Source organism: Poromitra crassiceps (genome assembly GCF_964638095.1).
Source record: "Poromitra crassiceps genome assembly, chromosome: 10".
NCBI classification, from domain to species: domain Eukaryota; kingdom Metazoa; phylum Chordata; class Actinopteri; order Beryciformes; family Melamphaidae; genus Poromitra; species Poromitra crassiceps.
In genome coordinates, this window is record NC_139631.1 from 53,818,364 (window position 1) to 53,833,582 (window position 15,219).

At 45.1% G+C, this 15,219-nt stretch overlaps 1 protein-coding gene across 1 annotated transcript in view; it reads right to left on the reverse strand.

Moving 5' to 3' along the window:
• Positions 1-938: 938 nt before the first annotated feature.
• arid3c (AT rich interactive domain 3C (BRIGHT-like)) overlaps positions 939-15,219 on the reverse strand; it is a gene marked incomplete at its 3' end in the record, with an annotated part of 114,271 nt that continues 99,990 nt past the window's right edge. The window contains exons 4-8 of the mRNA XM_083645189.1: positions 11,481-11,664; positions 8,293-8,534; positions 5,363-5,641; positions 2,854-2,943; positions 939-1,078 (exon numbers count right to left, since the gene is read on the reverse strand). Of these exons, the coding sequence (XP_083501315.1) occupies positions 939-1,078; positions 2,854-2,943; positions 5,363-5,641; positions 8,293-8,534; positions 11,481-11,664 (935 nt within the window). The remainder of the gene's footprint in view (positions 1,079-2,853; positions 2,944-5,362; positions 5,642-8,292; positions 8,535-11,480; positions 11,665-15,219) is intronic.

Sequence of the window (15,219 nt, forward strand, 5' to 3'; positions counted from 1 at the left end):
AAGTCGCACCCACTTCTGGGTTAGGCATACAAACCAAGAGATTTCATCCGTCATTTATTTTTCCGTAGACATTTTGTAAAATGCTTATAAAAATTGTTTTACTTGGTCAAACCAAGCAATTCAGCTATATTTAGAATCAGGAGAGCCCCTAAAACATTTCACACAGAACAAAAATAAAATAAAACAATGTTGTTTTATTATTATATAATTGTATTAGGTTTTGAAATGAGTGAAATGTTCTATGGTCTGTCCTGATTATGTAGCTGAATCTCTTGGTTTGACCAAGTAAAATGATTTTTATAAGCATTTTATGAAATGTCTATGGAAAATAAAATGGTGGATGAAATCCCTTGGTAGGTATACCTAACCTGGAAGTGGGCGTGACTTTGGGTCTCTATAGAGCTGAACAGTCACGTGACATCTCTTCCCCCGGAAGTGAGTTTCCCATTAAATTTCTCCATAGACATTTTGAAAAATCCTTATATAACAAGTTTTAAGGCTGGAACCAAACCAACCAGTGACCTACTGAATCATGAGGGACCATAAAACATTTCAGTTGGAGCAAAAACAAAAAATAAAGACGGGGAGAAATGAAAATTAGATTTGTTTCCCCCTGTTTTATTTTTTATTTTTTGCTCCATGTGAAATGTTTTATGGTCATTCATGATTCACTAGGTCACGGGTTGGCTTGGTTCCAGCCTTAAAACTCATTATATAAGGATTTTTCAAAATGTCTGTGGAGAAAATTAATACGGAACTCACTTCCGGGGCAAGAGATGTCACGTGACTGTTCAGCTCCATTAGATGGCAGGAAGCCAAATTCAAAAACAATAGGAGTTTCTCCCGTGACGTCTCAGAAGGCTCGCTGTCTCTGGGAAGGAGATACGGTCTCCAGGGTGGCAGGGCTGAAGGAGAGCTCGGGGGAGGGGCTTCTGAGCTCAGGGGGAGGAGCTTCTGTGTCCATGGAGTGAGGAAGAGGAGGACGATGAAGAGGAGGGCTGGCTGTGTGTGGGACTGCTCTTTCCCTGAGTGTGAGAGCCGCGCTGTGTGAGGGCTGCCCGCCGAGCAAACAGCACGCCTGAAACAAACATCAACATGTGTTTTCACATACAGTCGGTCCATTCTGCAACAGTCTGCAACAGTCGGTCCATTCTGCAACAGTCGGTCCATTCTGCAACAGTCGGTCCATTCTGCAACAGTCGGTCCATTCTGCAACAGTCGGTTCATTCTGCAACAGTCGGTCCATTCTGCAACAGTCGGTCCATTCTACAACAGTCGGTTCATTCTACAACAGTCGGTCCATTCTGCAACAGTCGGTCCATTCTGCAACAGTCGGTCCATTCTACAACAGTCGGTCCATTCTGCAACAGTCGGTCCATTCTGCAACAGTCGGTCCATTCTGCAACAGTCGGTCCATTCTGCAACAGTCGGTTCATTCTACAACAGTCGGTCCATTCTGCAACAGTCGGTTCATTCTACAACAGTCGGTCCATTCTACAACAGTCGGTCCATTCTGCAACAGTCGGTTCATTCTGCAACAGTCGGTTCATTCTGCAACAGTCGGTCCATTCTGCAACAGTCGGTCCATTCTGCAACAGTCGGTTCATTCTGCAACAGTCGGTCCATTCTGCAACAGTCGGTCCATTCTGCAACAGTCGGTCCATTCTGCAACAGTCGGTTCATTCTGCAACAGTCGGTTCATTCTGCAACAGTCGGTCCATTCTGCAACAGTCGGTCCATTCTACAACAGTCGGTCCATTCTACAACAGTCGGGCCATTCTGCAACAGTCGCTTGATATATATATATATATAATATATATATAAGATATATATTCAGCTACACAACCCAAGCTACTAACAAAGCTCAGCATCACGTTGAACAGTCACTAACCTTTATAAGATTTGTAATGATGTAAAATGACAGGCAGGTATGAAATCTTCAGCACTGTGTGTTTCAGCAGCACTGTGTGTTTCAGCAGCACTGTGTGTTTCAGCAGCACTGTGTGTTTCAGCACTGTGTGTTTCAGCAGCACTGTGTGTTTCAGCAGCACTGTGTGTTTCAGCAGCACTGTGTGTTTCAGCAGCACTGTGTGTTTCAGCAGCATTGTGTGTTTCAGCAGCACTGTGTCTTTCAGCAGCACTGTGTCTTTCAGCAGCACTGTGTTTCAGCAGCACTGTGTGTTTCAGCAGCACTGTGTGTTTCAGCAGCACTGTGTGTTTCAGCAGCACTGTGTGTTTCAGCACTGTGTGTTTCAGCAGCACTGTGTGTTTCAGCAGCACTGTGTGTTTCAGCAGCACTGTGTGTTTCAGCAGCACTGTGTCTTTCAGCAGCACTGTGTTTCAGCAGCACTGTGTGTTTCAGCAGCACTGTGTCTTTCAGCAGCACTGTGTCTTTCAGCAGCACTGTGTGTTTCAGCAGCACTGTGTGTTTCAGCAGCACTGTGTGTTTCAGCAGCACTGTGTGTTTCAGCAGCACTGTGTGTTTCAGCACTGCTCACTGATTCAAGCTGTGGCCGGATCAGCAGGATGCACTCAAAGCCTTCAGGTATGATGTGACAGACACGAGGCTTATGCCACGGCATGAACTGAACCATCTCAACGTGATTACTGCCTCTCTGCTGTAAGACCCCCCCACCCCGCCAGACACCTAAGGCAATAAGCCTCATCGACCTCAAATCCACAGGCCCAATTTTGAGATATTTAACATTTTTAACTCTATTGGACTGCCACTTCATTACCATGGATTTTATAGCAAAGGCATCAAATTGCGCAGAGGACTAAGCACCAGGCTGCTGCTATAACTTATTGAATTTCCTGCCTGCAATTACATCAGCAAGCGGCCCCTCTATTTACCTGTGTAGACAACTCCATTTATTTCTATTGACATGTTGATGCTGCTAATGCCGCTGGTAGACAGGTTCAATGCAGTCTCTTGTCTATCATCTGTCAAGAGAGGGAGGCAGAGAGCGAGAGGGAGGAAAACTCAATATGAGCATTTAGAAAAGGAACAGAAGAAGCAGGACGAGCGCCCTGCTGGAGTATTGGTGATAATTCAGAGAGTGACAGGCTAAGGAGCGCTGTATTAAAGAGTTCTGGGGGGGGGGGAAGAACTGTCAAAAGATGCGGTGGCCATTTGTACATGTCAGTTATTATGAATCCTATCACAGCACACAGTCAGACACTTTGCAAACTTTGACAGCTGCTCTCAAATAAAATGTGACTTGTTATGAAGTAGAATAAAACACACCAACACTATAGTGTAGTACACTATATAGACTGGGTATCGTTTAAAAAAGTTAGGATACCAGTACCCTTGAAGTGATACCGATACCACACTTCATTCGATACCTCTTTTTTCTTCTTCATTCATTCAACTCCCGTCACGTATGACTCGACTTCACCACCACAGACTCTATGGGTTGGCGTTGCTGCAGTAGTGGCCAATCACATTCAATTGCATTACATCGAGCGGTGATTGGCTGTGAGCAGAACCATACAAATAGTGATTTTTTTCCCTTCTAGATCTGTGTTGAAAAAGTATCGTTTGACTGGAGAAGTTTCAATACTACTTGCTGCTCCTGGGTTATTTCGGTCGATAGCTTAAAGTGAAGGTATAGAGTAGCGATACCCGGCCCGACGCCACACACATAATGATGATGATCTCAGAGCCCCTCCTGCAATATCAAACCATCGGTAAACAGAAATTTATACGTCTAACTGCATCTGGGCACAGACAAATAATAGTGTTTGGATGTAATCTTTAAATGATAGTGTTTATATGTGAGGGCTGGAGCGTGAAAGATTCTCACTCGTTTCTCCATCAGCTATCAAGAGCAAAGCCGGCTATTATGAGTAATATGAGAGAGGCAGTGATGCAGACAGACATGATGTCACACCTGAGCAGATATGCCTCTCATTCTTCCTTTAGCCACTATCATTAAGTCATATGTGACTTATAGCTTGTCACGCGCCAGCCGGCCACAGCTTTCTGTACCCATGGCCTCCAGTGTTTAGTCTGTGGTGGAGAAGAACCATGTCTTCATCACATCTGTGATCTGAGCTGACTTCAAATTACACATATTATATCATGACCAATGTGCACATTAGTGGCTTGGGCGTTTCACAATGGTATCTTAGGAAATGCCATTAGTTGATTTTGACACAGCACCCTGAGGTAGAGACATTTCATTCTGATAGTTGGCGGGTACCAAACTCAACTTGATATTAATGATCAGACTAAAACACTTTAGTCACAGGATTATTGTAACAAAGCAGTGTTTTAATAACGATACTGAACAGGCTTTATCTTAGAGATCATCATGTTATGTTTATTATTTCTAAATGTAATAAAGAAAAGGACAGCATGAATGTAATGTCTTTACAGGTGTAACGGACATGCTTCAAAAATGTAAAAAGGTGTTCTTATTTAAACCCTGACAGTTGTATTTACTGACAAGTCAATTAGCACATTAGCACAAGTTTGAGCTGAAGCTGAGCACCACTGTGAGGTGAAGCTTTCATTTGCTGTACTTGTAGATAGAGCATGGAGCATGGAGACACCCAGGACGGGACTCTATTCCATCGTAAGGCTAAAGGCTGATTTATGGCCGGGTGCTCCACATCTTTGTGTCCCTCACACAGTACGTTTACATCAAATTATTGCGTTAGTCCGCCTAAAACCGGACCGGTTGGCTCGACTGAAATTGAAGTTATAAAAGTCTGACTAACACACCCAGATAATGCGATTGGGAGTCGATTTACTCCTGCATGTATACAGGCCAGTCGGACTGGACCTGGACGAGGCGATCAGTGCATGCGCTAACGTTCTTTGACCCGGAAGTCGAACAGCATGTAAAACTGTTACGTTAGCGGCCGGGGAGCGATTAGCTAAAGCTAAATGTGAAGTTCGTTGATGTAGTAGCTAAAGCTGGGACAAGGACAGTAGTCCGAGTAAATAGCCTAATCAAGCTACAACCATAGCTGGACTTAACTGTGCATGTAAACGTACTGACTGTGACAAACACAAAGTCACTTAACTGTGCATGTAAACGTACTGACTGTGACAAACACAAAGTCACTTAACTGTGCATGTAAACGTACTGACTGTGACAAACACAAAGTCACTTAACTGTGCATGTAAACGTACTGACTGTGACAAACACAAAGTCACTTAACTGTGCATGTAAACGTACTGACTGTGACAAACACAAAGTCACTCAAACTCATTCAAACCTATCTCCAAGTCGGGGTTAGCCCACTTTGGAATTTGGAAGGCTAAGAGAATCACTTAGGCCCGGCTAAGTGTAGTGTGAAAAGCCCAAACTCCACACAGAACCAGATCAGCTGCCCCTCAGGCTCTCACCTCTGTTGTTGAGTTTGATATTGATGGGCAGCTGTGAGGCCATGGCCAGCAGGTTGTGCTGCAGAGTGTGCTGCATGATCCTCTGCTGCTCCTCAGCCACCAGCATCATCTTCTTCTCTGGAGGCTCTCCTGCCTCCAGCTTCTCCCTCAGCTGCTCCAGCGCCGCCTGCTGAACAGCCTGGGCCGCTGCAGCCTGGGCCGCCACTGCCGCGTGATGCCCGGCCAGGGACAGGGGCAGGGCCAACCGGCTGGGCAGGCAGCTGGCCAGCATGGGCTCCTCTGCAGAGAACAAGACTGGTCATATAGAACCAATCACAATGTTTGTTTACAAGAACGTCCGGGTAGAAGAATTCTGCATCACGTACACGTACACGTACATACAATTTAATTGTGTAGATCAATTGTTGTTTGCGTGTTGTTGGGTCTATGAGAAGACTGGTCAGGCATGCATTTCTATTAATAGGTTTTGACCAATGAGGGGTTTTGAATTGTATTATTTCCACAGAAAGACCAAAGAAGAAAACATGCACACGTCTCTCAGAACCTATTCAGGCTTTCCCATAGACCATTGATACTCAACCATTTTCATATCAAGGACCCGTAACTTTGCACACAGACCCCATCTGATAAGATCTTCTCTCGCGAACCCAAATCTGAGAATATTTTACCGCTTCTATGAGTGACTTTGTTTGTATGAGCACCTGAGATGTAGTAGGTAGGTAGAGAGATCACATAGAAACTAGGATCTGTATTGTAGGTAGAGAGATCACATAGAAACTAGGATCAAAACATTCGTCTACATTCTCTATTTGTTAACTTCTTGTAAATGAAATAATGCTATAGTTTAACAATGAATCCATTTTCAGTGGACCCCCTGGAAACCCCTGAAGGATCCCTGGTTGTCCCCGGACCCCACGTTGAGACCCTCTGCCAACCAGCTGACAACCAGCTGATCAATCCTACAATAAATACAGTATGTAAGAAAAAGGTGCGTCATATTCATGGTATGAGGTGGACGGCACTGACTCTTATGCCTCCACCCGGGGATAGCCGTGGCTTCCATCCATCCGTACGTCCGTCTGTCCAATTCTTGTTAACGCGATATCTCAGGAACGCCTTGATGGAATTGCTTCAAATATGGCTCAAAGGATGAACTGATTAGATTTTGGTCGTCAAAGGTCAAAGTTCAAGCCGGTGACTGTGACCTCACGAATGCCATTTTCATGCTGGTTAACGCAATATCTCAGGGATGCTTTTAGATGGAATTGCTTCGAATTTGGCTCAAACGTCCACAAACATCTTCAGTGCCTACTGCCCAGGTGGGCTATCTCGTGAAAGGGCCTTTCTGTGTGGAGTTTGCATGTTCTGCCCGTGCTCACCTGACAGCGAGGAGTTTCACTAGTAGGACGTAGCGCATGGGAGGATCACACTATTCCCCCAGTTCCCCTCCCCCTGTACAGGCGACCCGACCGACCAGAGGAGGCGCAAGTGCAGTGACCAGGACACATAACCCCACCGGCTTCCCACCTGCAGAGACAGCCAATTGTGCGTGTATGGACGCCCGACCGAGCCGGAGGTAACAACGGGGTCTCGAAATTGCGACCTCATGTTGGTAGACGGGGAATCAACCACTGCACTACCCGGACGCCTCGCCAACAGGATGTTTATGAAAGTTTTCTCTCCCAGATAAAGCACATCTCTCAGCCAGACACCAGCTAAACAGCTTGGTCTCTGCCTCAGACATGCCTGACGTCAACACCAGCTTCTCTCTGTGGCACGCTAGCTCATTCACTCCCCCCGCGTTCTTCCTCCCCTCGCGGGCCCCGTTATCAGACACCTCCCCGAGCCGGCCAGCGCTCTGTGCATTCCACTGGTATGAGGAAGTCCTGCAGCAAGATGTTTCCTCTGTGGGGGAGGACGACCATACATGCAACTTACATGAGTATGAATGGATGGAAACCGGGCAGCGCTTTTGCGAAATCAATTATTTCTAATGCGAGGATGGCAACTTCTCCTTCGGTGGGCGGGCGATCACGCAACCATTTCTCAAAAAGATCCTCTGATCTGATATAGTGCATCATGTGCAATGTTCTCTTTTTTCTACTTACTGTATTGATAAAAGAGGAAATGAATCATTCACAGGATGAGACAGCTTGTGGTTTTGTGTGGGATTTGGCCTGATGATAACATCACAAGCAGATTTAACTCTTGCAAGAAACATTGAATGTCTCCAAATGATTAACGTGCACCAGACTAGTAGCGTCTGTATGCAACAGCTACTTCCCACCAACACAGCCTCCTTAACACACATTTAAATTCTTATTTTTTTACTGTTTTTATTGCATATTCTACACTCTACTTGTGTGCTTCAGTACTTGTCTTTTTCACTTTGAATCGTATCATATCTTATTGCAGTGGGTCTCAACCATAGACTGTAAATATAGGGTCTCAATGTGGGGTCCGGTGACCACCAAGGGTCCTTGACGGGGTTCCAGCGGGTCCACAGCAAATAGATTAATTATATTAAGTTTAATTAATTAATTTAATTATATTAAGTTTAATTAATTAATTTAATTAATTAATTAAGTTTCAGCATTATTTAATTTACAAGAAGTTAACACAATTAGAGAATGAGGAAGAATTACTGTTTTATCATAGTTTCTCTGTTATCTCTACCTAACGCTACAATACAGACACATCTCTACCTAACGCTACAATACAGACACAGTCATCTGTTATCTCTACCTAACGCTACAATACAGACACAGTCACGCATTTCTGGGCAAAATCATATCTTAACAATGAATATATTTTCAGATTTGTTTTCAAGAGACACAACCTCATCAGATCAGGGCTCCTCGACAGCAAGAAGGTTGAGAGAATCACTGATGGTATTGATGTATCTTCTGCTTATTTTCAGGTCATCTCACCTTTCTTGATGACGGGGACGTGAGAGATGTGTCCTCCGTTGTGAGCGACCATGGGCAGGTGGGACATGGGGATCTTGGGGGACAGCAGGCCAGGCGTGCCCACAGGGGAGTAGCTGAACAGGGAGGAGCCGTAGCTCTGCCGCCGCCCCTCTCTCCGGTTGCTGTCGATAGCTGCCTGGAGCTCCCCGGGCGAGCTCAGCCCACGCTTCTCACACTCGTACGGGTACAGGTACTTCATGTACCTGGAGAGGTGAGGTGATGAGGGACAAGTGGTGTGGAATGCTTATTACCTTCCCTATTGTGTGGTGCAAAGGACAGCATTTCTGTTGTTCCCCAATGTTGACTTTAAAATTAAAAATACAATTGTAGCATTTGGAAAACAATGCTTAACAAGTGTGCTAGGTAGGGCTGCACAATATATCGTTTCAGCATCGTCTTGCTTATAGTCACATTGCAGAATGTGCAATGTCAAGTAAGGCAAACGCCATTTTCAGAAAACGTTTCAAAAGTCATAAAAGTGGTCCTCATTTGTAAAGATTATCTTGCTGAACACAAACTTTGCTGTTTCATAAACTTTGGTTAACCACAGACAGACCTGTTGGAGGTACTAGGAGGTACTAGGAGGCACTAGTGCAGCGACCCGGGCACATACCCTAAATCCAGCTTCCCACCCACAGACACAACCAATTGTGCCTGTATGGACGCCCGACCAAGCCGGAGGTAACACGGGGGCTCGAACCTGCAACCCTCGTGGTGGTAGGCAGGGAAACCGCCCTACTTATTTATTTTTGATTAATTAATTGTCAACTGTTTTACACATGTCAACTAAAAAGTGGTCGCCTGAATATCCTGCATTCCAAATAAAAATAAGCAAATCTAACATAGTGATGTAAACTTTAATCACTGTCATTGTAAAGACAGAAAACCATCATAATACAGATTACACGCCTATCATACTTATCATGAATCATAGGAGGGATCGGCAGCAACATACTGCACAAAATATCATCTTTGCAGATAGTCAAAAATGCATTTCTAGAGGCGACCTCATGTTTTCTGCAATGGAAATAAGACTTGAAAATGACAGATTGCTTGTCTGAGGAAACACTTGTTCACTTTACAGATCATCTTGGCACAGGAGAGGCTGTGGCAGCAGCAGGTTATCAGCTTATCTCTGGGCTGGTACTCACTGTGTGCGCAGAGTGAAAGCTGCACTGGTGATGGAGGTAGAGAGGTTAACTCACTGTGTGCGCAGAGTGAAAGCTGCACTGGTGATGGAGGTAGAGAGGTTAACTCACTGTGTGCGCAGAGTGAAAGCTGCACTGGTGATGGAGGTAGAGAGGTTAACTCACTGTGTGCGCAGAGTGAAAGCTGCACTGGTGATGGAGGTAGGGAGGTTAACTCACTGTGTGCGCAGAGTGAAAGCTGCACTGGTGATGGAGGTAGGGAGGTTAACTCACTGTGTGCGCAGAGTGAAAGCTGCACTGGTGATGGAGGTAGGGAGGTTAACTCACTGTGTGCGCAGAGTGAAAGCTGCACTGGTGATGGAGGTAGAGAGGTTAACTCACTGTGTGCGCAGAGTGAAAGCTGCACTGGTGATGGAGGTAGGGAGGTTAACTCACTGTGTGCGCAGAGTGAAAGCTGCACTGGTGATGGAGGTAGGGAGGTTAACTCACTGTGTGCGCAGAGTGAAAGCTGCACTGGGGATGGAGGTAGAGAGGTTAACTCACTGTGTGCGCAGAGTGAAAGCTGCACTGGTGATGGAGGTAGGGAGGTTAACTCACTGTGTGCGCAGAGTGAAAGCTGCACTGGGGATGGAGGTAGGGAGGTTAACTCACTGTGTGCGCAGAGTGAAAGCTGCACTGGTGATGGAGGTAGAGAGGTTAACTCACTGTGTGCGCAGAGTGAAAGCTGCACTGGTGATGGAGGTAGAGAGGTTAACTCACTGTGTGCGCAGAGTGAAAGCTGCACTGGTGATGGAGGTAGGGAGGTTAACTCACTGTGTGCGCAGAGTGAAAGCTGCACTGGTGATGGAGGTAGGGAGGTTAACTCACTGTGTGCGCAGAGTGAAAGCTGCACTGGGGATGGAGGTAGGGAGGTTAACTCACTGTGTGCGCAGAGTGAAAGCTGCACTGGTGATGGAGGTAGAGAGGTTAACTCACTGTGTGCGCAGAGTGAAAGCTGCACTGGTGATGGAGGTAGGGAGGTTAACTCACTGTGTGCGCAGAGTGAAAGCTGCACTGGTGATGGAGGTAGGGAGGTTAACTCACTGTGTGCGCAGAGTGAAAGCTGCACTGGTGATGGAGGTAGGGAGGTTAACTCACTGTGTGCGCAGAGTGAAAGCTGCACTGGTGATGGAGGTAGGGAGGTTAACTCACTGTGTGCGCAGAGTGAAAGCTGCACTGGTGATGGAGGTAGAGAGGTTAACTCACTGTGTGCGCAGAGTGAAAGCTGCACTGGTGATGGAGGTAGAGAGGTTAACTCACTGTGTGCGCAGAGTGAAAGCTGCACTGGTGATGGAGGTAGAGAGGTTAACTCACTGTGTGCGCAGAGTGAAAGCTGCACTGGGGATGGAGGTAGGGAGGTTAACTCACTGTGTGCGCAGAGTGAAAGCTGCACTGGTGATGGAGGTAGGGAGGTTAACTCACTGTGTGCGCAGAGTGAAAGCTGCACTGGTGATGGAGGTAGGGAGGTTAACTCACTGTGTGCGCAGAGTGAAAGCTGCACTGGTGATGGAGGTAGAGAGGTTAACTCACTGTGTGCGCAGAGTGAAAGCTGCACTGGTGATGGAGGTAGGGAGGTTAACTCACTGTGTGCGCAGAGTGAAAGCTGCACTGGTGATGGAGGTAGAGAGGTTAACTCACTGTGTGCGCAGAGTGAAAGCTGCACTGGTGATGGAGGTAGGGAGGTTAACTCACTGTGTGCGCAGAGTGAAAGCTGCACTGGGGATGGAGGTAGGGAGGTTAACTCACTGTGTGCGCAGAGTGAAAGCTGCACTGGTGATGGAGGTAGGGAGGTTAACTCACTGTGTGCGCAGAGTGAAAGCTGCACTGGTGATGGAGGTAGGGAGGTTAACTCACTGTGTGCGCAGAGTGAAAGCTGCACTGGTGATGGAGGTAGAGAGGTTAACTCACTGTGTGCGCAGAGTGAAAGCTGCACTGGTGATGGAGGTAGGGAGGTTAACTCACTGTGTGCGCAGAGTGAAAGCTGCACTGGTGATGGAGGTAGGGAGGTTAAGGCCTTTGGTGATCTCACGCCATATTTTCTTATTGATGACTTCCACTAAGCCTCCTTTCTCGGTGACGAGCTTGTAGAGCATGTAGAGATCCAACACCTGCTTGGCCATGATAGGAATCCGATTCACCGGAGTCCCTGCAGAAAGCAAACACAATATCCACAATCAATCCCATTAACTTTGGTTCCTCCCATCAATAGGCTTCTGCACCTCTTATAAGACCAATTTATCTAGAGCCAGTCAAATGTCTGACAGCTCTGTTACCGGCCAGGAAATATCACCTTTTTCCCCCTAACGTTTTAAAAAGGCTTTTTATTGGCACATCCTTTGCAATCGAAAACTTTTTCACATTTATGTATTCCTTTATTAATAACTGCGTCTTGCACTACACCATCAACATGCACAATAAAAAAAAAACACAGGAAACATGCAATGAGATTTTATTTTTTATTTTCTTATTATTTCACATACATTATCCCCTACGCCCCCCACCCCCCATTATATGTCACTTTAAACTACTTTTACTGGACATTTTACTGGACATTTCACATGGACATTATCCCACAGACATTATCCCTTCCCACTCTCCCACCATATGTCACTTTAAAATACTTTTACTTTGCACATTTTAAATTGATAAATTAATAATTAATAATTAGAGATTGTTTTCTGTTTTGCTCCATCCTCTGCTATTGATGTGATCGCTGCACTGCATTTGTAATCTGATTACTCACTATGGCTATTGTAATCTGATTACTCACTATGGCTATTCAAATCAATCTTCAACAAAACATGCATATTATAAAAAGGAGAATAAACCCAAAGAAGTGATATATTTCTCTTCACTTGCTTATTCAAACTTTTACAAATGCATTCTCTGACAAATGTGAGGTCATCCTGTATTTTATTCCTGCCAATCCATCCCCTTATTAGCAGCATAAAAGGACCCAGATAATAATTTGCATTTGCGATTTAATGTAAGGCAATAAAGAGAGAATGGCCGGCTCTTTGTGGAGCCTCCAAAGTGGTTGACCCTGAGATAATTAACCTGCATTTTGCTGATAGAGTTCCATTGTGCCCATCGGATTTACCATAATAGCAATCAATAGCTGCAGAAATATAGTGCAAACAACAGCAGTGAGGCCTATACAGTGCGGGGGGAGGCGGGCTCTGAAGTATCGTCTGAGGTGGTAAAAACACATCAATTAAGCCCAGTAATTACGGCTTCATTTGGCAGCGCTGGCATGTGAACGGAGAGACACTATTAAAACCAAAGATTGATGTTCCCCTCGCTTCAGGAGACAATGGCGGCGTTCACTCTAAAGTAGCCCCACCAAAACATATCACTTCCTTCAAAGTTCTCCCTGCGCTGCAGCGTCTATATATCACGCTGGTGCACTGTGGAGAAAGTGCACGCGTAGCTTTATTCGCCAAAGTTCGGGAACTCCGATGACGTTGATAACTTTATAAGTGATGGGAGTTACATCAATTTTAGTGTTACTATTCAAAGTAGGGATGAAACGATTAGTGGTTTATTGATACACCGTGATAAACTTCCTGATGATCAGTATTACCGTTTCAAATTTTAATGATCGTTAAAACCGTGTAGGTTTGAGTACTGTGATTATCTGCACAGAGCGTTGTTCGCGTGTTTATTCAAAAGTTGCTCAAAAGTGAACGTGTCAGGTGTCCAAATTGCACCAAATCCTATTGGTGGCTACTGTATGTTATTAATTTATTTTGTTTATGCAAACAAAAAGGAGTGCCTAGTGCTGCTAATTGTATTTGTGGTTTTCAATATAAAACTTGGTGAAATGATTTCAGTGAGGATATCATTACTTTTGGAACATTTTCAGCACATTTGAACAATACCGCGATAATACTGACACCCGTGATAATATGTTGGTGACTATAATCGTGATGTGAAGCGTTGATACGTACTGTAGCGTTTCGTGTCTAATTCAAAGTAAGGCAGAGGTCGGCATACGAGAGGCAAAACAAAACAAGCAGAGAGGATCCTGGGCCAACACCTTCTCTGACTTCCTGATCTTTATCAGCACTGATTATAATGCAGCATAACTGTGTTGATCCATAAAACTATCATTTGGTGGAGACGCACAATGGCCGACGAAACAAGCACCGAGGCACTAAATAAGAGCCCGCGCCCAGAAGCCTTTTGTCTGACGGGATCTGAAGCGCGACGTTAAAAGCAGATTTATGTGCTTTCAATACGGCGCCTGATGGATTTGTCTCTCTGATTCCCTCAAAGAGATATAAGGAATAAAAGAGGCAGGATGGAGGCCTTTTGTCAGCAGAAACAATCGGACCAGCCCATGGATCATTATGACAATGAGCAATGGTGGACGGAGTGGAGGGAAAATCCACTTTGCACAGAGTCTAACAGTAGGCTTCTAGTTAATCGCTCAAGTGCTAAAAAAGAAGAAGAAACAGAGAGAGAGAGAGAGAGAGAGAGAGAGAGAGAGAGAGAGAGAGAAGTTGTAATTGGAGACATGTTGGGTGGTAGGGGGGGAGGGTTGTAGTAGTGTGGTGTGGTAATCATCTTTCTGCTTGGCTTGGTGGCTGATGCGCTCACTTTGCACCTCCGAGCCGATAATGGCTTGAGAATTTCTCCTCCTCATTGACTTTGCTCTTTTAAGCCCTGAAATGAAGGATTAATGCAGCGTCACACAGAAAACAACTGTTTATCTGCTCCTGTTCAACTCGACAAATGAAGAGGAGGAGGAGGAGGAGGGGAAAGATGCACAAACACTGGCAAACAATGAGAATGATAAACCGCCATCAAATTCCTGATGGTTAGCAGTTAGCACATGGTTAGCAGTTAGCACATGGTTAGCAGTTAGCACATGGTTAGCAGTTAGGACATGGTTAGCAGTTAGCACAGTGTTCACATTTGAACTGTCATTAAAAGCGTGTTTGATGACGGCGATTTGAACAACACGATAAATACTGTGCAGCATCAACCAACGTTAGCAGCAGTCTCCCTGACGCAGGCGCGCAGCCTTGGTGACGCAGGCGCGCAGCCTTGGTGAAATGATTTTTCACTGAGTGCATCAGTACTTTTGGGATCAGAGCTTTCAATCTAAAACTGGATGAAATGATTTCAGTGATATTCAATTTCTTGAGACATTCATGCCAATGAAACAAATTTGAATTTGAGCGTATCAGTACTTTTTGAACATTTTCAGCACATTTTAATACTGATAACTGTGATCATTTTGGTCACTATAATAGTGATATGAAATTTCCATAGCATTTCAGATCTATTATGATGACGTCCTCTGACTGTACCAGATAACCTGTATGAAGACTCATGACTTCCTCTGACTGTACCAGAGAACCTGTATGAAGACTCATGACTTCCTCTGACTGTACCAGAGAACCTGTATGAAGACTCATGACTTCCTCTGACTGTACCAGAGAACCTGTATGAAGACTCATGACTTCCTCTGACTGTACCAGAGAACCTGTATGAAGACTCCTGACTTCCTCTGACTGTACCAGAGAACCTGTATGAAGACTCATGACTTCCTCTGACCGTACCAGATAACCTGTATAAAGACTCATGACTTCCTCTGACTGTACCAGAGAACCTGTATGAAGACTCCTGACTTCCTCTGACTGTACCAGAGAACCTGTATGAAGACTCATGACTTCCTCTGACTGTACCAGAG